This window comes from Protomyctophum bolini (genome assembly GCF_963924005.1).
Source record: "Protomyctophum bolini genome assembly, chromosome: 17".
NCBI lineage: Eukaryota > Metazoa > Chordata > Actinopteri > Myctophiformes > Myctophidae > Protomyctophum > Protomyctophum bolini.
In genome coordinates, this window is record NC_137878.1 from 31,501,105 (window position 1) to 31,527,627 (window position 26,523).

General features: G+C 43.8%; 1 protein-coding gene across 1 annotated transcript in view; it reads left to right on the plus strand.

Moving 5' to 3' along the window:
- The window catches only part of LOC308331715 (glutamate receptor ionotropic, kainate 5-like), a gene marked incomplete at its 3' end in the record, with an annotated part of 177,684 nt that overhangs the window by 68,961 nt on the left and 82,200 nt on the right, over positions 1-26,523 (plus strand). Inside the window, exons 2-3 of the mRNA XM_080787207.1 lie at positions 15,989-16,147; positions 25,916-26,080. Coding sequence (XP_080643333.1) covers positions 16,039-16,147; positions 25,916-26,080 — 274 coding nt within the window. The 5' untranslated portion in view covers positions 15,989-16,038. The remainder of the gene's footprint in view (positions 1-15,988; positions 16,148-25,915; positions 26,081-26,523) is intronic.

The window sequence follows — 26,523 nt, forward strand, 5'->3', positions numbered from 1 at the left end:
ATCTTCATCTCTCATCAGATATAGCCTGAGGTGGGCCTGGGCCTGGTGCCAAGTAGTCGTCGTTAAACGACGTCATCGTTAAACCGTTTTAGCTGTTCCAAAAATAAAACCTTTTCGGTTTTTACTAGCTAACAGTTTTTATAGATATCGACCTACAGGTACTGGATTCACTGTGCCTCTCAAAGGCTACATACCATCTACCAGCCATATTATATATATGCAGAGCACAGAAGACATATCGCGTTAAATACGAAAAATGAACAAATTATCCTGACGGTTTCACTCCTATGGATATGAAGAATCGCCAAAATGCTAATGTTACTGCCGCCGAATTAGTTACATTCTCATCAGAAACAGACTATCAATATGAGTGACTCATATTTGGCTGTCTTTGAAGACAGCCAAATACAATATGGCCTTTTCCAAATGACTGTGAATATGGCTACTATACGACACGATTGGTAATCATAAGCATAACCCAGACTATGAGGAGTACTGTCCTCTCTCCCGGGTGATTATTGGTGTTGATATCAATGTCGAACTGTCATATAATGAGACATACAGCATCAAAGAGATGGATTCCTCTTAATGGAATGTTTCATAATAGAGACAGAATGAAAGGGAGGGAGGGGGAGAGGGAGGGAGGGAGGGTGTGGTGGGGAAAGAGTCGAAGGGAGCAATATAGGAACAGTGCGATGCAGAGAGATAGGAGGCAGGAGAGATACAAATATTATTATTAAATATAATAATACAGTTATTGACATTTTTCACTCTTCACTGTGTGTGTGTGTGTGTGTGTGTGTGTGTGTGTGTGTGTGTGTGTGTGTGTGTGTGTGTGTGTGTGTGTGTGTGTGTGTGTGTGTGTGTGTGTGTGTGTGTGTGTGTGTGTGTGTGTGTTTGTGTGTGTGCGTGCGTGTGTGCATGTGCGTATGTGTGTGCAGGTATATGTCCTTGCGTGCATGTGCCTGTCTCTGCATAACCACGGTACATACCCACACACACGCCTCTACACTTTTATCACATGCCAACATGTGCGGTGCGCTTGCTCCTCTATGCTGTGATTAATCGGAGAGCTGGCATTTAGCGCTCCCATATCTGACCGATTAGGAAAATGACTCCCGTAGTGAAATGCAGGGGAGAGACAGTGAAGACGTTATCACTGAGCATGTGTTGGAGTCAAAAACCCTCTCTCTCTCTCTTCTCGTATGAGAAGCCTCTCCATTTAACTATTGACAACTCCAACCTCGATTCTCCTCTCAACTTAGCGGGGCTAGAGTGGAGATGAATTAAGGGTAGAAAATTAAGGGTGGAAAATCACTCAAGATATTCGAAGGTTATGGACACATACTGTGTCTATGAGGGCCAGATCTGTTCTCACTGTAATTAACATCTTTAACTGTTTGAGCGGGGAGGGCTGCGGAACGACAGCCGAGGGGATAGTCACCATCCCAACATGCCCTGCGCAATTTAACGCCTTGTTCTCTATAGGGGACATTTCCTTTCTTCTTCCCTTGCCTTCAGCCAGCTGGTATTAGCTTTTGAGCAAATTGCCACGTTAAAAGCTTATTAATTAAGGGTTAATAGAGGGGCTGTGCTCCGCTTTTTTTCCCCTGGACAGATAAGAATAGGACACTTCATTACGGAGCCAGAACGATGGCCCTCACAGCAGAGCTGCTACTCTGGGAGACAATTGTCAGTGTCGTGCTAGGCTAGTATAGCAGAACCCCCCTTCTCTCTCTCTCTCCTTTATTCTCTCACTCTCTCTCTCTCTCTGTCTCTGTATGTCTCTGTATGTCTCTCGCTTTCCGTCTCTCTTTTCCATCTCTGTGCATTAGCAGCGGTGTCGATGCTCTATGGCTGACAAGTCTTCCCTGCCTTTTCCAGCCCTATTTGTTCTAAGCCCACTGACAGGGCGGGGAATTACAACCACTCTCCACATCTCCAAGTCTATTATAAGTATATATGGCAAATATAATATTGCTCTACTGCTGAAATTTAACATCTCCATTTTCGTCATTTCTCACTCTAATTGGCAAAGTGACGCTGTCCAGCACCCGAGTGGGAAACACCAGACCGATCCTATCTAGATTTATTTTGCCTGTGGCAAAACTGTAACCGAGAGCTATACTCTACCAGACACGTTGACAGTTATATTTTAGAATGATGTCACTGCTTGTGGCAGTTGTGATAAATCACCCGTGCTGCGGGTTACAAATCACCTGTGGCTTCCTGAGGTTGAGGTTAGGGTTTAGGCTACGGTTAGGGCTTGGTATAGTGTTAGTAATGGTTGAGTTTAGGGTTTAGGCTACGGTTAGGGCTTGGTATAGTGTTAGTAATGGTTGAGGTTAGGGTTTAGGCTTAGGGCTTGGTATAGTGTTAGTAATGGTTGAGGTTAGGGTTTAGGCTACGGTTAGGGCTTAGTATAGTGTTAGTAATGGTTGAGGTTAGGGTTTAGGCTACGGTTAGGGCTTAGTATAGTGTTAGTAATGGTCGGACTAACGAGAGGTCGGACCAATGCCACGCTATACCTGAGGTTCCAGGGACCGGGTGGAGTGGTGTTTTCATAGCGATAAACAAATAAAATAAAACTAAACAAACCAACAGTAAATTTCCCTTCTACCACATTTAGCAAAAAATACTATAACCAGGAAAAAGTGCACCCCCATTTCTTGAACATTGAACACAATGCTTTATAGAGATGTAGGCTTTTCATTCTAAAATAAGTGCACTGTGATGACTGACGGCCCCACAAATTATGGCAACACAAATCGAAAGTGGAAGCAAATTGAGTGCAGAAATAAGTGCGTTCCACGTCCTTAAAAATTAAGTGCATTCGTGATATGTGTCTGCAAGTACCAAGCAGCCCCTCCAATCCCCCTTTCTCTCTCTCTCTCTCCCCTTCTGTCTTCCTCTCTCTCGGGCGCATGCTGTCCAGAGGCACTATGTGATTAGATTACAACTGTCGAAACCAATGATAATCATTGTTTTGGGATGGCTTCCAATTATGACTATGCCTTGGTGGGGGGGGGGGGGGGGGGGTTATTCAAAAAAGTTTGAAATTACTTTGAATGAATTCTCTTTTACTTTCAATTAAGATTACAGTGCATCTTTACTTGCACATCATGGTAACCCTTACTCACAATGTGGAAATTCTATATTTAGGGTAAAATGTGAGTGAAATAGTTATTATAGACCAGTCTGTACATTATAGTGTGTACACTACAGCTGTACAACAAAGTATAACACTAGGGTTAATCTCTTTTTAATGATAGAGATGAGGAAACCAATAGGCAGGCAGTGTGGTCTTTACTTGTGCCATGTCGCTACGCAACGCAACATCAAGAAAGTAAAAAATACAAAATAAATTGCACTCTGGCTTATAACATTACCATCCCTATTCCCGCCAGAATAGGGATGCCAGGGTTCAAGTAAAGCCCTTACCCTGGGGTATAAGGAGTTTTGCCTAATCCCTCATAGGACCATAATATTATGGTTTAATGAATTCTTTCCCCCTATAGTAATGCTCCAACCAGTATGTGGACTGTGGAGTGGTGGACGGTTGTTATTAACTGTGGGCTGCTCCTCTAACATCTATCTGATCATCACAGCCGGCAGCTGATTGTAGTTCCATGCAGGATGAAAGAGATAGATAGGGGCTGGTGGTATATAAAGGACCCCCACAAACTATCTGGCCACGGACCCCCATCTGTCCGTGAAAGATTTGGTTAATTAAAGTGGGTGCGTGCCAGACCCCCCCCCCCCCCCCCCCCCCCCCCCCACATGTGTCTCTATTGGTGACATTGTTACTGCTTGTAGACATAACGTTTTAGCCTAAGCTTTCAAAGTACAAATGAGAAGAAAGAAGTGTGTGTGTGCATGTGCGTGTGTGTGTGTGTGTGCGTGTGTGTGTGTGTGTGTGTGTGTGTGTGTGTTTGTGTGTGTGTGTGTGTGTGTCTCTGTGTGTGTGTGTGTGTGTGTGTGTGTGTGTGTGTGTGTGTGTGTGTGTGTGTGTGTGTCTGTGTGTGTGTGTGTGTGTGTGTGTGTGTGTGTGTGTGTGTGTGTGTGTGTGTGTGTGTGTGAGCGTTACATGGAGAGGGTTGCTCTCTATCTGTTGCTATAGGGACCTTCAGCCCTCCTCTCTCTTTGCCCTTCTTCCTCCTCCAGCGCTCGCTGTAGCTCTGGGAGCAGAGGAGGGAGGTAATTAAGAGGATGTGTGTCCTTTGCTCTCCTACAAAGGTCGCGCCTGTGTGTGTGTGTGTGTGTGTGCGTGAGCGTGCGTGCATGCGTGCATGCGTGCGTGTGTGCGTGTGTGTGTGTGGGGGCGTACACACATATGCTACGTGCGTATGTGTGTAATTAGTATGAGTGTGCATGTTTGTGCGCATGTACTGTCAATGCAATAAGTGTGTGTGTGTGTGTGTGTGTGTGTGTGTGTGTGTGTGTGTGTGTGTGTGTGTGGGGCGCCCAGCAGGGTAGGGTTGCTTCTTGTCTAAACGCGTGTATCTCTGTGTGTTCACTGTCCTCTGTATCATCATGGCTAATTAACAGCAGCTGTAAATATTTAATGTTGAGCAGTGTCTCATAAAAGCAGAGAAGGAAAACAACAATAAGGCTCCAGTAGCACCGCGGGACGCCCCCTCTCTGTCTCTACACCGCTTAGCCAGCCAAAAACCCTCTCTCCATTTCCTCTCTGCGTCGCCCTCCGTTTCCTCCCCGCTTGTTTCCTGATCAGTATCCGGAATGCTCGCCTTAAAACACGCTCGCCCTCGTTTTTTTTCGCGCCAACCTCGCGCCGACCGCTTAGTGGGGCGGTTCTTGTATTCTTGTATCTGTTTTACTGAGAATAAGGTTAGAAATAAGTTTAGTGTTAATTTAAGACATTTTGGGTTTTTTTTTGCCTTTATTGATAGGTTGACAGGAAACGGGGAGAGAGCTGCGGGGGAAGACACGCAGCAAAGGTCGTCGGGATCGGGACTCGTCTTATATTGGGGACAATACGTAATATCAGTTGAAATCAAAAACCGCTGTGCGATGAACTTAACCATAAAGTCATACTGTGTAACTGTGTGTGATTACACACCACATCACACACCCATGTAGTGTTAATTTCAGTCAGAGAACGTCAAATTGGACATGTACGGGACCATTCGTGTCACGCTTAGACTTCAATTAAAACTCAGGATTTCACTGCAGTGTGCACCCTTCTGATAAGAAGCACGTGTCGCGCCTTTTCTTCAAATGAAAGATGCGCATCCTTGTGGAACGAACCTCAAAACCTGCAACGAGCATTGTTTCTGTCATCAAGAAAAGGAAATGAGATCAGACTTGATTTATTCATTTATTTTTCCCTTTAATGTGTCCATGACACCTCTCCATCCTCCCCCTGCCGCTCGGCTCCTCCATTCTTCTTCATTTTCTTTGTTTCATTTGGTTTCTGTCCTTTTGTCTTTTCTCCCTTTCAGCTGAATCTCCTACTTTCTTGTCCATGCCTTCATCTGTCTTAATTTGGCTCCTTCTATCTCCCATTAGCACAGGAGATGGGGACTGAGAGACAGAGAGAGAGAGAGAGAGAGAGAGAGAGAGAGAGAGAGAGACACACGCACACGCACACGCGCGAGCACACACACACACACACACACACACACACACACACACACACACACACACACACACAGAGAGGCAGAGAACAAAGCCGCAGATCCAAACAGAGAAGCAGGCAGACAGTGATGGAGACGGAGACAGAAACAGAGTGTTACAGCTGTGGCTTTTGGGCAGCTAGGCGTTGCATCCTTCCAGAGAGATTAGGACCATGGCGTCTCCACTCCATTCACTCTATCCTAGTAAATATGAACGTCACTATGATTATCTCAAGTTAGGATGCTGCTTTAGCTGCTAGAGCTGTCACACACCTACAGACATGTGGATGTGTTCTGTCACTCACTCCATCAATAAAGAAGGGGCGGGTTGCTTTTCACTTCTGCAGGGCAAATCGAGAGATTTAGGCAGAGAGGAGGCGATGAATGGGTGGGTGGATGGGTGGATGGGTGGTTGGATGGATTATAATGTTCATTAGCTTCATAAAGACTATTTGTGATGATGAGATGTCATCCTGCACTGGTGAAGAAAGAACACATCCAAAAAGCTGCAAGTTAATGGTACTTTAAACTAAAAGGAATCTGGCACCGGTGGCCTTAATCGTGACACACATTCTAATCTCTTCAGAAGAGAGGCATTCGAGGTCTATATGCACAACATCTTTCATCCATTCATGTCTTTCTTTCTGTTCTTTTAGTTGGAAGAGGGAGACTATTATTAGAGAATATGACTCTGCCATGCATCTCTCTCTCTCTCTCTCTCTCTCTCTCTCTCTCTCTCTCTCTCTCTCTCTCTCCCCTTTCTGTTCTTTCTGGCTATTTGAACTGTTTTAAAAAGGCTTTTCAAAATAGAATAAAGAGCATCAGCGGTCATCTGTTTAAGAAAAAATCACACCTGTGTGAACCAAGTGGTGCAACTCCCCTCTCTCTCTCTCTCTCTCTCTCTCTCTCTCTCTCTCATTAGAGACACAGCACTACCCCTCTCTCTGTTTCTGGCGCCCCCTACTGGTATAAATGAGTAACATACTCGTGCTCATAGACACAGGTACACAGGTACACGGACAAAGCTGGATGAAGAAGTGGTTGCACCACTTAAAAAATTGCCCAATAAGTTTAGGGATAAGGTGTAAGGGCTGATATAAGGGCAAGATATAACCCGAGGTCTTTTGAGGTTGAGCAAAGGTAGGAGGTATAATGGAGATAATGGGTAGGACAATAAAGGTAGTTTTTAGGTGTGAAGAGGTAGAGGGAATTAAAGGAGGTAGGCCTGTACTGTAGACGACAAACAAAGGTAAGTTGACAGTGACACAGGATGAGGAAGAGGAGGGGTATAAGATCAGACGAAGCAGAGATGGGCTGAAACGGTAGAGAAGAATAGTAGGGGTGTAAAAAAAATCGAATCCCGCTATGAACGATTCAAAATCGATTCATAACACCAGAAGTTTTCACTACATGGTGTTTGTGTTAACCATCATGTCTTCAGTCATTTTCAAGTTACGGTAGTCAGTACTAGTCACTTCAGTTCAGCACAGCTGTATTGTATTGCAGTATTGAATCGAGAATCATTTTGAATAGAGAATAGTTTTGAATCTGGAAAAAAATGCTCTAGAATAATAACAAAAAAACGTTTTTGGATTGAGAATCGAGTTGAATCGAATAGTGACCCCAAGAATCGGAATCAAATCGAATCGTGGGACACCAAAGATTGGCAGCCCTAATGCATAGTTAGTTATAGAGGAGGGATAGTGTGAGGTGGCCGAGAGACCAGACGAGGTAGCCGTAAGGAGGAGAGAGGTAGAAGTAAAAGATGGAGGAAGATGAAAGGTAAAATGAAGTGGATCAGTTCATTGTGTTTGTTCTATTCACATTCACACCAAGTGGGGTACTTTGGATGGAATGGATTTTAAAACCACTCATTTGGTCGTCCCGCCCCCCTTCTCTCTGCTCACCCTTATTGTTTTGCTTTCTCTTGCTGCCATCTCAAACTCTGATAGATCTCCCACATACAGTATCTTCTATTCATTGAACAAGGTTAATCTTTGAGAGTGGAATGAAGTGAGCGACGCATGAATGGATGGCGGTTAGTTCACCGCGTTAGTCATAACTTTGCAGCCTTCTTTTCTCAACAGAAAACCAGAAAGCACTCGTTTCCTCCAAGGAGACATTTCATTTCTTATACCATTTCAACGATGATTTCATTTTAACGGGCAAATATACCTATATGAAATGTCATATAGGACTATTGTACTATAGCACTTACCGTTGAAAAACTCTGTACTAAAGCTGACTGTAGGATCCATTATCCTGAGCCTGCTCTTTGCTCTCATAGTCTACTGCCCATAATGGTGTGCAACCGCCTCTCGTACACATCCTTCTACACTCCTCTCTGTCCCACACTTCTCTTTTATCATTATTGCACAATCTTTCCACCTCCCCCATTTCTCCGCAACCGCTTTCCTCCTTTCCAATTTGTCTCTCTCTCGCACGCACGCACGCACGCACGCACGCATGCACGCATGCATGCATGCATGCACGCACACACAATAGATGCACCTCCTCTCCTCTCACTCTGGTGTTCGTATACCCATCCCATTCCCTCTCTCTCCATCTGTCTTTGCTGACACGGTGGTTTGTTGCTCCCCTGTTGGCGTGCCTCCTGTGATTTAGCCTCAGCTTCCCCCAGCTCAGCAGAGTCCAGAGGAGACCCGAGGGTCACCGTGTCACCTCCACACACACACATCTATCCATCGCTCTCCTCTACATCCCTGTCTTACTCCTTCTCCATCCACCCCAACCCCCTTCTGCACTTTATTTACTCTGTTCCTCTTCCTCTCATCTCGTGTGTCTGCTCCTTGTCTTCTTATCTTGTGTAGTTTTCTCGGTTCTCTCCTTGTTCATTCACTGGTATACCGAGCCCTCACTGGTACACCCAGCCCTCACTGGTACACCCAGCCCTCACTGGTACACCCAGCCCTCACTGGTACACCCAGCCCTCACTGGTACACCCAGCCCTCACTGGTACACTGGTACACTTCTCCGTAACGCTATGGGACTATTATTTTACATTTTGGCCCAAAAGTGTATTTTAGACGTGACGTGGCGCTCAGAGTGTTACCACTAAGGAAAGTAGTCTTTCAGCTCCACAAAGCGTCCGCAGAGGCTCGAAAGGCCCATATCATTAAGGAGAGGTCCTCCTAACGCTATATGGACCAGAGCTAACCCATGCCCCTGACTCTGTTCCTCTGGCAGGATGAATATTCCCTAGCCACCGGAGCTTAATAGCACATTATTTGTAAGCTGAACAGAGAGTGATGTTTGTGGCGCTGCATATTGCTGGTACACATGCTTCTTAGCTAGAGAGGTACAGTGTAGCAAATCATTAGCGACGTTCTGTGATTGAGAGAGAGAGAGAGAAACTATCTGCAATCCACTGGAGAGAGACCCGTGTTTGTTTCGCTGATGATACACGCCATGTTCCCTGTCACTAATTGGGTTGTTTGATGTATGATCATAATCTATTAAAAACTTCCACATAATTCACTGAGGATTAGCGTAATGTGGCCCGAACAAAGCAGTGGCCTACATGTTCTGTAATACTCTTACAGAAATCACTTTTGTGCTTAGACAATAAATATGTGATGGGTTTTGGCGTGTTGGGGAAACAGCACGCATCTGCCTGGGTGACAGCAGACTGCTGGGCGAACGCTGGCACTTTGGAATGGGGGGTCAGATCAACATATCCGCATGGGTGACGGCAGACTGCTTGGCGAGTGCTGGTGCTTTGGCATGGGGGGGTAAGATCTTAATTTTCGGGCCTGTTTAGAGTTTAAGTGGACAGGTATCTGTCAAAAGGGAAAATCGAAGAGGAAGGGTGGATGGGGAAGGATCAACATATGGAATGTCAGCTCCATATATGGAGATCTAAGGGTTTGAGGTCAGATGTAGAGTTGCTTGCCAATATTGATGACATCAGGGATCTCCATATATGGGCTTAATATTGATGACATCACAGATCTCCATCCCTGATGATGTCACGTGCTCATCCCTGATGATGTCACGTGCTCCATCCCTGATGATGTCACGTGATGTCACGTGCCCGACCAACACACTGACGGGAAATGCACGATTCCATAGTTAACTGCGACATTTGTTCGCAAAAGAAAAAAAAGTGAAACTAAGAAAATTAAGCCTGTGTCTAGAGTTCCCCCCAATTGTGTCACTGTGTCACAGTACACTGTATGTATGGTCATATTGTCTGTGTACAACGTACCAGTATAAAACCAACCAGTAAGCCACAACTTATATCGCCTTAACCCATTAAGACCTGAGGCGTGAGCATGAAAATGGTGCTTTTGCTATTAAATACGGTACATTTTGCCAATACTTTTGTACTTTTACTCAAGTAAATTTTGAATTTCCAGACTTTTACTTGTAACAGAGTACTTACTTGACTTCTATATTGCAGTATAGGGACTTTTCCCACCCCTGGTAGAATCCCATACTGTATAGTATACGCTCCAGCTGAAATTCCTACACCTTGCCACTTTGAATTGATGTGTACTTTTCAGGTGGCAGAATAGCTATAGCCTATTTCTTTTATTGGTAATATGGTGCCTTAGGAACAACATAATTATGTGACCTCTTTGTTCTCAGTCTGGAAGCATCACTAATGATTAATTATAATAGATAATGTTTTATAATGTACTAACTATACTGTGTGGGTGTTTTTCTTTACTTCACTTACATACATTTAATACATAATTGCTTAGCCGTACGCTAAGCAAGAGCAAACTCATTTTGAAGCGCAGGTCCAAAAGCAGATATCTGCGTGTGAGTAAATATCCTCCCCAGGCTTTTAAAAATAATGGTAAGTGAATGGAGGAGAATTAAGTCAGCGATATTCCATGTGCAACACAAGACTGAGACTGCATGGCGTTCATTTGCAATACCAGTGTGTTCAGTACCTCGTGCTAATTAAACACTGCGATACCAAACGAGAACGGAGGAAATTAAACTAAATGATTTACATGCACCGTACACGACGCCACAGACAAATCATCCTGGATTAGTTTTCTGTTGTCGTTGCTTTTTTTTTTTAAGCAGCCTTTAAATCTGCATGTTGCCGAAGGAGTGCATCAAGTTGAGTTACAGCATTGGTCGGCCAGTCGGCCTGACAACGGACTGCCAATCACAGCTCATCCTCCCTCTAAATTATAAATGCTGGACAGAAAAACACTATGTAAAGTTGTAAACAAATGGGGTGGGGGGGCGGGGGTAGTAAAGTCCTCACAGCATACAGGTTTTAAGCTTCAGTTAGACAATTCATTAGACAAAGGCAGGATGAACAGCTGATTGAAACATCAGTTGTAATAAATTTGCTACGATTTCATCCAGTGTCAATTGTCTAATGGCGCTACACTCCCTCTGCCAACCTGGGGAGAGCAACGGACTGACCTCATGCTCCTCGTGCGGGGGGTCTCCTTAGTTGGACGTAGTGCGTGCAGGAACACATTATTCCAACCAGTTCCTTTCCCCTCCATCAGGCAGTATAGAGATCAGGATTACTGCATGTTTTTGTGAGGGTAACCATGCCTACAGTGTATGCAAACTCCACACAGAAAGGCCCTTTTCCCAACCCCACCCAGGGTATGGGTACTGATGACGTGGAGGAGAGAACATGCCCCCAGCCCATCCCAGCTGGAATTGAACCCAGCTGGACCTTCTAGCTGTACCGACTATATCTGTAATGTGTGCTACTAGTACTAGTTGCATGTGTGCATTATATGTGCGTGCCGTGGCAGCTGGGGTGGAGTGGGTGGGGGTTACTGGTAGACGGTACTGTTCAGCTGGTGCAAGGTTTTTGGCAGTGGTGTACATTTCTGGACCTTTTGCTTGTGAAGGAGTAGTTCTATATTGCAGTATTGACACTTTTACTACATTTGAGTAGCCTACTTTTTCCACCACTGGGTTTTTGGTCTCGATTGACTGAGCCTGAGTTTTTTTGGAAGTGGGAGCGATGATGAGTCAGCGGAGAGATGGCAGGTTGCAACCGATGTACCTCTCTCTAGGCTGACCCAATGACCCACCGCAATCTGCTGTGCGTGCGTGCGTGCGTGCGTGTGTGTGTGTGTGTGTGTGTGTGTGTGTGTGTGTGTGTGTGTGTGTGTGTGTGTGTGTGTGTGTGTGTGTGTGTGCCGTCCTTGTCAGTGGGGACAGTGAACCAGATGGTGATGAGGAGGGACTCTCTGTTTGCCAGGGTACTCACATTCTTTACTGTGTGTATATATTCTGCAGTGTATATTAGTGTATATAGTGTATACTCTGTTATAGTGAAAGTTCAGAATTCAAAATGTACTTGAGTTAAAGTACAAAAGTATTGGTGTCCTTAAAGTACCTAAAGCAGAAAGTACTCATTATGCAGAAGATATCATTTCACGAGTTTTTAAATTTCCAAAAAATCTTCAAATAGCTGAAATGTAGGCTATATGTAGGGCTGAAGTGGTTAGTGTAATAGGCCTAATAATCCAAATCTACAAAGTAACTAGTAGCTAATTGTAGAGGATGAGGTCCCGCCACATTATTATTCAGAGGAATGTGAATGACTCACTCCACAGTGTTGGCCAAAGTGATCTGTCCAACCCCTTTGGTTTCCTCCGCTCACCTAACCTACTGCTCTCCCCTGCTGGTGACGCAGCACGGCTTGGTGTTTGAGGGGTTAACGGAGAGGATTACCATGTCATTACTCCCAAGATGAGTCAGCGAGATGCTGCCGTGGCATCCCCGGTGCTTCTGTAGCGGCAACATCAAATCTCGTTATCCCCGCTGGGAGAGGAGAGCTAATATACCATATTTAGGTTGGCATTAAGGCCCATTACCCAACAGACAAAACACTTTATCCGGATCGCTCCTCACTCTAACCCCACAGTCTTTCTGGCACTCATTCTTGCAAAGCGCTTTGAAAGCCAACAGATTTCTCACCCACACATCAGAGTAGCTCATGGCCAACTTGAGTTTAAGCTCTCCTGAAAAGCAGGAGCCTGCGTGCGTGTGTGTGTGTGTGTGTGTGTGTGTGTGTGTGTGTGTGTGTGTGTGTTTGTCACTGTGTGTGTGTGTGTGTGTGTGTGTGTGTGTGTGTGTGTGTGTGTGTGTGTGCGCGTGTGCGTGCGTGCATGACTTACTTACTTCTTGCTTACACTGTGAATATATACAATGTATAGATACCGTAGATATATGCATAGACTCATTAGACTGATACTGTGTATACTGTAGATATTGAATTAAATTCTTGATTTCCTCTGGCTTTACAAAGTCACAGACAGAAAGAGAGACAGAAAGAAGAAAGAGACAGAAGTGAATGTTTGTATCACAAGGCCCCTCTGTGTGGGTTTGCTACTGTATCTGGCACCACACAAAACCTCTACAGGAACGCTCTCATTAATTGTTATCGTTATTTGTTTATTTTTGCCCCCGCAAACCATGTCTCATTTCCCCCCTGTGACTCTTCTGTGTTGTCTTCTTCCACTCGGCTTTCTGTCAGTCAGTGTGCTTCCTTCCTTCCTTCCTTGCCTGCCCCCTGACACCCTCTGTTGTATGTCTATCTCTCTCTCTCTCTCTCTCTCTCTCTCTCTCTCTCTCTCTCTCTCTCATATTCCTCTCATCGTTGCTCTCGCACTCTCTTTCTTTTTCGCTGCCCATCACTCTCTTCCTCCATCTCCCTTGCTGTTAATTTCACTGTCATCTCTCTCTCTCTCTCTCTCTCTCCCGCCCCATCCTTTATCTATATCACCACTCCTCTTTCAATCCTCGCCACTGCCTTGTCTCACTTGCGTCCGTCAACTTTTACATGAAGATGGCAAATTTATTCCGAATCCAATTAAAATTGACGCAGGATATTTATGGGGGGGGGGGGGGGGGGGGGGAATTAAGGCACTGACAGTCTGTCCACACACACTGGAGATAACACTGTTGCATGATGGGTTTGAACATTGAAGATAAGGCAATGCACACGCGCGCACACTCACAAACATGTGAATTGTGGACACATGCATGCATATGTAAACTATAACTGCATATAATTAGACATGTAACGATTCACTCAACTCACGATACGATTCGTATCACGATATTAAAAAATATATATATTTTAAAGAACAATCACAGTTAATTTTATTTTATATAATGTATCTTTCCCCCTGATATTTTGTATTTAACTACAGTGCTCTACTACTGAAAGTGACTATCATTTCTCTCCAAAAGCACTTGAATATGATGGAATATGACTAAAGCGCACATTTCACATCACATTACATGTGTCTGACACCTGTCTTGTATCTAAACACAGCTTTGAGGGCTGTGTTCTGCCCCCCTCCCCCGCATCAAACAAAATGTTTTGTCATTCCATTGGAAATGAATTGGAGCGGCCATTAAACACAGACAAGACAAGACAGACAAAAGACAGGTCTCTTGAATGTGTGAATGCAGCCCAATAATGTCTTGGCCCCCGGCCCGCTCTTCTCCGGACGGACGCGTGCATGCAGACACACACACACACACACACACACACACACACACGCGCGCGCACAAAACTAAATCTCACTTCACTCTTCGCTCTAATCTACTTTGAAGATTCAGGCTCCTTTCGTCACACCTCCTGAGCTCAGTCATTCTAAATCTCTTCCTTTCTTTCGCCCACTGTCTGTACAACATAATAGACGCAGACTATACAGTAGTTGTCTTTGTTTCTCTCTCTCTGTCTCACTGTACTTAGCATAATAGACTCAGACTATATTGTATTTGTTTCTCTCTCTCTCTCTCTCTCTCTTCTCCTATCACTGTACAATAGGGTTGTCCCGATCCGATCACATGATCGGAAATCGGGGCCAATCACGTCATTTTCAAATGATCGGAAGCAAAAAAGTGTGATCGGGACATCCCTAGTATCAAATATTATATCCAATATTATATAAGCCTGGATATTGTCTGTGATTTTGGATGTTGCACTATTGTGATATGGCGTAAGTGTTCTATAAAAATATAAATATCGGATCAGTATCGGCAGATACTCTAAATCAAATCCCTATACCTACTGTACAACATAATAGACTCAAGACCATAGCAGTGGTGGAAAACGTCAACGTCTGGACTTCTACATTTACTTGAGTAAAAGTACAAAAGTATTGTCTTAAATGTTTTACTTAAACTACCAAAACTTAATTAAAGTACTCATTATGCAATTACTCGCAATGCGACGCATTGTGAGCTTTTTAGAAATGTACAGTATATAAGGGCTGAAGTGGTCAATGCACATTTTGTAATAATCCACAAATCCACAGCAAGTAAGTAAATAGCAAGTAAAGTTTTCTCTCTCTTGCTCCTGTCTCAATTTAAATGTTTATTCATGTTTTCTAAATCTTTTGGGGTGTTTGTATGTGACAAGTTTCTCTGAAGTCTTGGAACAGTTGGCAGGTAGTTAAAAAGTGGAAAGTAGTTCATTTTAAGAACATTCTGTCTCCTCTGTAGGGAGCAGCAGGTCTGCCTGTAGTGGCCTCTCTCAATGACAGTGACATATAGTTCAGGGATTTCCTTAGTTTTATGGATTCTGCCACTGTGTATTATTTGTTTAGGGCCAAATAGCATGCTCTGTTTCTTTGTTGATTTCCGGTATTTCCAATGTGTCACATGGCAGAGGGGGCATCTCTCCATGCGCTAATATACATCGCTATATAAATTGTATGCATTACTATCATATTGTCGTTATGGAGCAACATTTAAATACTTATTTTGATGATTGTCGTCCTAATTTGAAAATGCATTTGCGGACGTTTACATGCAGAGAGCCTCCATTTGGTGTTTGTCACCCAATACATACATATAAAATCCTGGCTGTAAAGTAAACGCTAGACCATAAAGGCAAATTGGTTCCATAACGGAGTCAGTGCCGCATCACTGAGTTACGTGGCACTTCATTATGTGATCAAAGCCATTAGATGCTGTGTGATTATTATCGCCCTAGTGAGTGAGATGAGTATTCCACTTATACACTATACGACATAATGCACAGTAAATTATGCATTTTTATAGCACCAGTATCCAAAGCGCTTTACATTGTGTTACTTTCACCCATTCACGCATGCACGCACACAGACACGCATGCACACAGACACGCATGCACACAGACACACTGACGGTGGAGGCAACCATGCAAGGTACCACCTGCTCTTTGGGAGCAGTTAAGGTGTCTTGCTCGAGGACACTTCAACACAAAGCCAGAGGGGGAACTGGATATCAAACTGGGAAGCTTACGATTCCATGATGGCTGCACTATACCTCCGACTGAGCCAGTACAGCCATAATCTGGTTTGTAAAGAGAGACCTATGTTTTCCCCCGTGCACAGGTGGCGGTGCAGGCAGCCAGCAGAGCGTTCTCCATGAGGAGCAGTGGAAGATGCCGGCTCTGCCAGCTGTATTGCTGTCGATTTATCTCCTGCTCCTGCTGCTGACCACGGCTCCCATCTCCTTCAGCCAGGCCAGCATCCTCTCCGCCGTCCGCATGGGTGAGTTCCTTGTAGCTCGTCGCGTGGCTTCAAGTCGTGTTTATCCGTCTGTTGTGTGTTTGGGGCACATTTTTGCTAACCGCTTATTATATATATTTTTGCCTCCGCCAGACCCTATTCTTCATGAGTTTCAGATGCTTTGGATAAAGGCGCTATATAACTGCACCAATTATTCATTTATTTTACCTGTGAGGTGAAATAGCGTCACGTTTGATTGAAGGGTTTCATTACAGAATGACATTATGAAGACAAACTAAGCCTACACCATGATACTTAGTTATATCTAAATCACCAGTTCTTGGGCATTGAGCAAAATGTAATGAATTATCATCCTTCTTTCTCAAGGACAGGCAGTAACCTACATTTTTCCTTCGTTGATAAAATGCTAATACAGGTGCAAGCATGACTCAAGCATAATTTATCCTCCATCCGCAAGACATTATAATTTAGGCGTCAACCTTTGAAATATTCTCTTCCCCCACGCGGTGCCGTGTCTTAGCACACGCAATCACACACAGTCAGTAAGTAGAATGAAACCATCTCTCATGAATACCATCATCAACCATCAGCAGCAGCAGCATTTGACTTGATTTCAAACATGATTTATTCATCACATGTTTAGAGGTGTAAGAATCTTTATTATACAAACCCCCAACATGTGCAGTTTCAAGATAGGGGTATAAAGAATAGAGAAATAATTAAATAACCAAGAGAGAGACAAGTCAGATATGTCAAATATTCCTATTATAATACAAGCAATATCAAATACTGGTGCACACAGTGAATGTCTTCAGGCAACGTAGGCAGCGCAGGTCGTGTTGAGGCTGAGCCTTTTTCAGTTCACCATATGCTGTGAAACCATGCAAAAACAAATGTTCAGCTTGCCTGGGAGGGATGCAGTCTGTGATGCAGTCTGTGACTGTCACTGTAGCTCTCGCCACTTGCTCCTTGTGTCATGACTGTTGAACTCTGCTTGTAGTCTCATTTGGCCCCCCTGAACTGTTCTCTGGATAGTGGATAGTGGGTATAGTCCCCAAATTCACGGATCTGAAGGCAGCAATCCATGATTACTGTATAGGATAAGTCGGAACTGATTACATTTTTGGGGGGGAATTTTAACTGTCATGAATGCACTTACTAATAAAACCAGTTGCTGTGTCTGAGAACTCATTGACATTATTCCCAGAGGCATGCTGCAACATCTCCCAGTCCACTTGATCAAAGTAGTATACAATCGGACGGTTCCAAACCGATTCAAACATATATTTCATGGCTTTAGTTTCAGTGCTGGTAGGCACAGAGCAGTCGAAAAGAGCTGTGATCTGATTTTCCGAATGGAGAATGGAGGAGGGCTTTGTAGTCGCCCCGGAAGAGGGTATAACAGTACTAGTGGTAAAGAATTCTCCCACCACACGTGTAGGTTGTAATGTGTTCATATTTTGGGAGAACCTTCTATAAGGTTCCTGCCGCGATAAAGGTATCATCGGGGTGAGTGATCTCCTTCTCACTGATGTGCAATTCCTTTAATGCTATATTTCTGTTGCATGGTTGTAAACAACAGTAAGATCACTGCACATTAGCATCATATCTTCTAGATTGGACGAAAATGATTTCAGGGTTGGTTTGCACATTCCTACAGCAGGAATCATAACACACATCCCTCCTACCGTTAGTTAGCCACTGGTGTGGCTTGATCAATTCATCTGGGAGCAGCTCGGTCATCCTGGTTTCACAGTTTCAGTGAGGCAGATAATGCTCGAATTCCTGGTTTCATGGTGGAATTGGAAAAGGACTGAACATTCGTCGAGGTGGTTTATCAGCACTGCGTCATACTAGGACCCCTGCTCGCTTTCCTCCGCAGGCGGCATCGTCTCTGTCGGCATGCTGGTCTTTGCTCTTTGATGTGGTTACGGTGATGAATGGAAGTTCTCCGACAATAAAACCAGACGGGGGATTGATTCGCCTGAAGTCTGGGATACAGTGAGCCATAGCCGTTCTGATGTCAAAAAGTGATTGCCTGTCACATGTCTTTGTGCAGCTGTGTGCATAAAAAGAGTAACAATAAAAAGTGCAAAAAGGAACTGTGGAACGAAGTGCGCGAGCTCACGGAAGCAGCCGTTCTCTCGATGGCGCCAGCACACATATTGAAAAGTGCTCCACGTTTAGCATTTTTGAAAAGAAACTCATTTAGCAGCCAAATCCGTGCATGAGAGGTTGTGCTCATTTACTAGACTCCTGCTGTCTCTGTGAGTTTTTTTCCCTCCATTGTGGATATTATTAGCTGATATATCTCACCCACCTTTCTCCCTTTTGTGCTATCAGCACATGTTAGCTCCTACACCACCATACCCCAGTGTATAAGTTTAGCACCAATAACAGAGGTGAATTAACATTCAGGTTCAAATCCCTCCGTCTCGCAGTCTCAAAACCCTCTGCCCTCTCTCCTTGAATAGATAACATTTTTTTTCTCCCTATACTTTTCTTTATCGTTTTTTCTTTTTTTTATGATAAATTTATACCCTTGGAAGGAGAGTTCTTGCTTTTGTCCCCTGGGTTTGGCTAAGTTGGAGCTGTACAGACGCATGCACGCACACGCACACACATGCGCGCGCACGCACACACACTCACACACACACACACACACACACACACACACCAATCAATCACACAGCTAAGTTGGTGTAAATAAATGCCACTTTGGTCATTTTTTAATAAGAAACTAGGTGCTGAAACGTGAACATTGTTCTGTTTGCTAACCGTGTCAATTCAATCAATTTCAATTTCTGTGAGAGTTGGTAATCCCTGCAACTGCAAAACACATTTTGTAGATCGGTAAGAAATTAGTACTAGAAGTTTGAGTATAGTGCTAGCATCCTCTTAGGTTAATAAGAAGCTCAGGCACGCAGGCATGCAGGCACACATGCAGGCACGCACACGGACACACACACACACACACACACACACACACACACACACACACACACACACACACACACACACTTATTTTTTCATAAACTTCTTTGAGACTGCTACAATTTTGTTTTTTTGATTTATGTCCTTAGAAAGTGGTTTCTTGTGCGCTCCAAGGTAAGACTTCAATACATCACAGAATTACAGGACACCATGATTTCAGCCTACACAGAATTTTCACATTTTCTATATTCCCAGTTGAATTAACCATTCACTTTCAACCTGCCGTCTCTACGAGAAATGTCGACCATCTGAAAAGTATATTAATGTCAATACTTGGTCTGGGCTACTTTTGAACAAATTATTTCATCAATGGGGCGTGGCATGGAGGTGATCAGCCTTTGTCACTGCATGTTGAGGTGTTACGGAAGCCCAGGTTTGCTTTGATGACAGCCGTAAATGTATTTGTATTGTTGAGTCTCATGTCTCACACCTTCCTCTTCAATACAACATAGATTCTCTGTGGGGTTCAGGACAGGCCAGTTGGCTGGTCAGTTCAGCACAGTAATACCGTGGTCAGTACACCAGTTACTAGTAGTTTTGGCACTGTGGGCAGGTGCCAAATTGAGCTGAAAAGGAAAATTAACACCTCCACGAAGCTTGTTAACATACTGAAGCATAATAAAGATGGCTGTGTTGAAACCATTGTGGGTGAGATATACCATTGACAGTTTCCACTGTCAGTGGATCAACACCAGCAGATAACATGACGTAAATCATCACTGTTTTGTCCAGAGTCCAGAGTACAACTATCTATTATGATATTTACAGCATTGTGTGCCTCCGTACATTGACAAGCTTTATGTTGATGCTGATCTTCCTTTTCCAACAGCACTTGGCACCTGTCCACAGAGCCAAAACTACTATAGTAACTGGTGTACAGACCATGGTATTACTGTGCTAGTAGTAGTCAAAGTCGTACGATTTGTCACACACATTACCGCAGTGACATTTGTTCTCCGCAGTTGACCCATCTCTTGGAGCGGTGAGTCGACATTTCTCGTTTAAAAAATCATGAGCTGTACGCCATAATCATCAATATTAAAACAAAAAAAAGGTTTTCAATACTTCACGCACAATGAATTGAGAATACATGAAAGTTTAGTCACTTTTTGAATTATATTACGGAAGAAAATTAACTTATATACTGTGTATATATATATATATATATATATATATATACACAGTATATATGGTCAGCTAAGGACACACGTTCTATGTTGTTTGTCTCAGACCAAGGACCGCAGTGGAAATAAGCTCAATGATTTTCTTGTGTTTATATATATCCTTGACACTTCTCCGATGAACATGATAGAATCAAATCAAATCAACTGTGTTTTATTTGATGACGATCATCTTCTTGATGTGTCCTCATTTCGCATATCTGCAATTCTGCATGTCACCACTGTTTATGCATTCATAAACAGTGGGAGCATGCAACTAACAGTGTGTGGACTCTACTATTACTTCCTGCTGATCTTCTGTTTGTCCCACACCTGATCACCATTCACCAGAGTGGATGTGCATGCTCCATGTCTCTAACTCATTCCATCACATGTGCGTGTGTGTGTGTGTGTGTGTGTGTGTGTGTGTGTGTGTGTGTGTGTGTGTGTGTGTGTGTGTGTGTGTGTGTGTGTGTGTGTGTGTGTGTGTGTGTGTGTGTGTGTGTGTGTGTGTGTGTGTGTGTGTGTGTGTGCGTGCATTGTAATGCGTTTGCATTGCATGTGCAGCTGTGACTCACAGCTGAGCTTACCCTGTTTGACCTATCAACTGAGTGCTAGGTCGCGGGGGCGTCGGGGATGAGGCTGGCACGCCAGGCGAGTGTGTGGGTGTGCTCATGCAGCTGAAAATAATAATAATAATAACATATAACGACCGGGACCGCCAATCGCCACTAATAGTCACCCTTTTATTTCCCTCGGGGTGCCCGGCCTCAAAGGGACCCAGGAAATGGCCTGGCCCGGGCCTCCCGTGCCAGAAAAATTGGTGCTCCCCGTTCCATTTTTCTCAGTTATACTGGTTTCCCTCATGTATATGCACAATCAACACACACACACACACACACACACACACGCACACACGCACACACACGCGCACACACACACAGGGGGAGGGGGAGATGGGTTGCTGGCTTGCTGCTACATATATCTCTGCCAAGGCATGCGGCCCAACACAACCTAGACAGCTAAAATGTCCTCTCCCAGCATAGGCTTTCAGACGATGAACAGATGCAGGCAGGCAGGTGGGAAACAAAATAGATAAGTGAAAGAAACAACGTGGGAATTATGAACCATTTGAGACACGTATACCAGAGACCTAGACAAGACTGAGACAAATGAGGTCTGAAACTGGGGCTGTGGTGGTTATTAACTGTACAGGTATCTACTGTACAGTATGTACACTCTGTAGTCTGTACCTCTTCATTGAGGTCCGATGACGATGAGCCAGACCACCCGCCGAGGTGACCGCAGATCTCAGTGAGGTACAAATACCGCAAAGTAGTAAGTAAATGTACTTAGTTATTTTCCACCACTGATCCCCACCACATGTCCCCATGCAGCGCCCTCAGTGTACATTATGTCCACGGTATAATGAAGGCCTTTCTGTTCTCCTGAAAAAAAAAAGCGCATTAATAATTGTACTCCTACTGTATGCATTGCTATATCAGTTAATTGTCATGCACAGCTGTACAATTACCAACCGTAGGAGAGCACGTACCACACGTTGCATGCCTGGAAAGTGTGGAGGTGTGCAACATGGACACTGCCGGACAAATTGATGTTGATGTTGCAAGCTGCGTGGACAAGTAATTAGGCTACACTTTTTTTTCTTTTTCTAAGGCTTCCGCACTGCAATAACTACCAATCTGAAATCGTGGGCAGCCTAAGTGGGTCGTAATGACAGTATAAATCAAAATGTCTTATATGCTTATTGGTTAGGCTTACGGATGTCAATTTTGCACATCAGCAAATCTCATTAATCAGTTGTTAACGGTGAATTGATAAGCTTAACATTTTATACAAGCCAGTGGATGCTCGATTAATGCATCTATTATTCACGAATCACAATAACAAACATGGCATTGTGCAAAAGAGGTCCATACTGTGTGTGGCCAAATACTTTACTCCACTACAATTATTTGAAAACTTTAGTTACTAGTTTTGATAATTATTACAAAACATACATTAACCACTTCAGCCCTATATACTGTACATTGCAGCTATTTTGTCGCATCCCGACGTATTGTGAGCTTTTATATCTGCTGGCAAAATATTTGTATACATTTGAAAACGTGAAATTGGTCATTCTGCATAATGTGAGTACCTTTACTTTTGGTACTCTAAGTACATTTTGATGTCAATACAATACATACTGATCAAGGTGTTGCCAAAAAAGGATTGGATTTTTAAATGGATTTTAGCGGTTTTATACCATTAAAAAGGACCTAAAGATACCTCCAGACGTCTTGGGCCTTCTACAGGTGTAATTATAAAGACTTATGGAGACCTCTTGGGCAAAATAATCCATAACCTTTTCCACCAAACACTAGTGCTGAATTCCCTGCATGCACGTAGTGCGTCTGGCCACAAAAAGGCACGGACAAGACAGGTGTTTTGAGATTGGCCTAAATCAGAAGCTCTCAGCTGAAGTCCTGAGGGCAAAATACTAGTTTTCTAATAGATTGCTTTCACCTTGTGTTCCGGGTCCAGGTTGTTTACTTATCTGTGATACAAAAAAAACTGCATTACTCAAGTGTCCAGGGCTGGAGTTAAGACACAAACAAACAATGTGTATGCCCTATATGCCTATGCACACAGAAGAAAACAGTAATTTGCAAACAATAATCATCCATGCTTGTGCATACCGGTTAATGTGTGCCTATATTATACACAGTATAAGCACACAAACACACTGGCACACCTGCACTCAACGCAATACCATAATTATGTACAGTACTGTACACACATGTAGGCCTACATGATTCAGCACCTGCAATTGGACAAACAGAATTACAAATAATGTCTATCGAGCATTTGTGCGCACAAACGCGCGCAGCCGCGCACACACACGCACGTAGTCGCGCATGTTGTGCTGGCTGGAAGTGGTTTCAATGTATTGTGTAGTATACCGGCAGTCCAAAATGGCTTTTTATTTGATACAAAATGACATGCCTTTTCTGCATTTCTGGAGCATTGATGGCTGGTGATGGGTGAACCACTAAGGCAGAGATAACATTTACCACAAGGGTAGGAAAAACTGTCATCTTGTGTTAGGTTAAATAGATGTTGGAGTGTAAGGTTACACGTTGTAATCTTGAGGCCCCCCCGCGTTCTTTATTGAGACCGACAGCAGTAAGGCTGAGAGAGAACCACTGTGACGGGAGAGACCGGAGCAAGGCCGCAGATGGGATTAAGACCGCAGGCCAGCAGGGACAGTGGTGGGAAAAGTACAATATTTGCCTGTCAGATGTATAGTGGAGAAGAAGTAAAAAATATTGGAAATCATAAATAGGCTTACTCAAGTAAAGTACAAATACCTCAACATTGTACTTAAGTACAGTACTTGAGTAAATGTACGTACTTACACCACTAGACATATGTGGCTTCCAGAGACCATGCACGTTCTCAACCACTAACCTTGAACCTGCTGACTGCAAAGTGCAAACTCCACTGGCCATTTATGATAATATTATATGCTCACGATACCTCACAATTAGTTCATTATGAGTCCTTCCTAGGAGCAATATTAATGTTATTGTTTTTCTAACCAAATTTCTGAGTTCATTAAATGGTGCGTGTTACTGTAGGTACAGTACAGTATGGTTTGAATAGTTTGGCATATCAACTTATTTTCAGTGTATCTATTATTACAAGTGTAAAGTGCAAAAGATAATATATGCCAAAGATAATATATGCCAAAAGATAATATATGCCAAAAAGATGTGCCCACAAGCCAATGAAAACATGTGCGCAACTACCCCGTCTTCTAATTGGCCACACTAGCTAAGATAATTTATGCAAGTGAGCTAATTTATGCAAGTGAGCACAAATTCGCCAGGTCTATGACAACATGTGAGCAAAATTCACAAGCCCACAAATGCCATTCAAATGCCATTCAACACGCTACTTACACACACTACGACTCGCTTACATAGCTAGGATAGCCGTAGGCCCGCGAAATTCTAGTAATATACACTGGAAAAAACCTGAACCCCAGGTCAAGCAATAATATTATTATTGGGTATTCTGCCCTAGAACAAATTAGATTTTTTTTATTTTACTGGCCATTGAATTAACATGAAATAGAATTGATGAATGGGATGATACCTTTCTCATAAAAACATTGTATGCATCGACATTGATATCCACTGGTAAAGTGATGATACAGGGCACCAGACGGCTCATAATACCACACACGCACGCACGCGCACACACGCACACACACACCTTCCATGTGACCGTGACCACTTGCTGTGGGCACTGATCCATTCCGTGACCTCCCTTTGAAGTCCCACCACTTTTTTATGTTGGACCTTTAACTCACAAAAAGTCCATGAAAGCCACAGGAATGGCTGCATGCCAGAAGGCCCCCAGAAAAGTGAATTTGTGCCATTCCGGCTCCCCGGACAGTCTGTGATCTCTGACTATAACCCAGAGAGGACCATGTTTGAACGAAGATACTATCTAAACACTATTAAGCTTATCTGTCCCCCGCTCCTCCAATCACCCCTCCTAACAGAGGGCCATTCTGGGTGAAAATGGGTTAGTAGGATTGAGGGCAGGATGTCGCCATTTTTATGCTCCTCAAAATATCCTTCTCTTCCATTTGTTCTAATCACGACGGCTCTCTCATATATCTCTCTCCCCACCCCAGTGTCACCCTCACCCTCACCCTTCTTAGCTTCCTTCCTGGCTGCCACTTTACTAAAACTTTCTTCAGAAAGACAAGACACATCAAATTACCACATCAAAGAGTACTAGTAAATTAAAGACCACACTTAAATTAAATAGATTTAGCTGTGTTTGGAAGAACGTGCACAGCTATGGGAATCAAACAAGTGAATGAAATCAAGATTCATTTATATTCATAAGGGTAGCGGTACATCATCACGCAGCACATTTTCGTTCAGAGGAAAGTCATTAAAATTGGCTTTTTATGGACTTTTGCTATAAAAATACACACACAATTAAATTTTCCCATTGTTATGGCATCTATTGTTAGGTATGCCCACATGATGACCACAGATATGCTCTAAAAGTGTGAAAAACGTATCTTTCATTTAACTACGTATTTAAGGGCAAAGGATCGTGGACATCATGCAGAGCATGGTCTGTGCTCCCCCACTACCATCAGGAATCTGATGAGAGAAAGACAGGAGAGAGAAGACAAAAAGAGACAGGGGGGGAATTGGGGAAACGGGTGGGGCGAGTTTACGATGCACACTGACAGGTAAACGTGGCTGGATTTTAATGGCTGCGCTCATTGACATGAGGGCGGACCTGTCATCGGCTTGATTGAAGACAGGTGAGTGATTAATTGGCATGAGCGATGGGGTTGTCAGCTGCTTAAAGGATGGGTGGGAGATTGGTACGAGGGGTGGGGGGGCTGTCGTCTCGCTGAGTTGTAGACGTGTGCCGTGCTTGTCATCCGGATTGGTCGTTCCTCCTGAAGTTCAGTTGTACCCAAGTAACTCCATACCTCGTACAGTACCAGTAGCCTGTTTTATCCGAAATGTCGTCTCACTGTCTTGTCTCCCTCTCCCCCTCTCTCTGTCTCTCTTTCTCTCTCTCTCTCTAGCGGCCATTTTGGACGACCAGTCGGTGTGTGGTCGCGGCGAGCGTCTAGCGCTGGCCCTGGCCAGGGAGAACATCAACAGCCTGTTGGAGGGGCCGGTGAGGGCCAAGGTGGAGGTGGATGTCTACGAGTTGCAGAGAGACTCCCAGTACCATACCACTGACACCAGTGAGTCCACTATCCCCATAATATTCCACCTGTCTTTTGTCCTCTCCCTGTTTCCTTTCTTTCTTTCTTTCTTTCTTTCTTTCTTTCTTTCTATCTTTCTTTCTTTCTTTCTCTCTTTCTCTTATTTCATAATGTTATTTTTGTTGCCCAAAACATGACTATATATTGTACACTGTTGTTCCAGCTGGACAGAGTGTATACTTTAAATTGGCATTTCAGCGAAAAATCCCAAAGCGGCATGGCGTTAACCTTTATTCAACTAGGCAGGTCAGCTGCACCAGCACTGGATCGTTACTGAGCCGCTCGATGAAGCTCTGCCATAAATACCACACACACACACACACACCACGCTTTTTGTGCTGTTTGTGTAAGTAAGCGCGTAATACAAAGTGATGAATTATAGGTGATGGTGTTTTTCAGGGAGGGATTCTGACTTAGCTTGC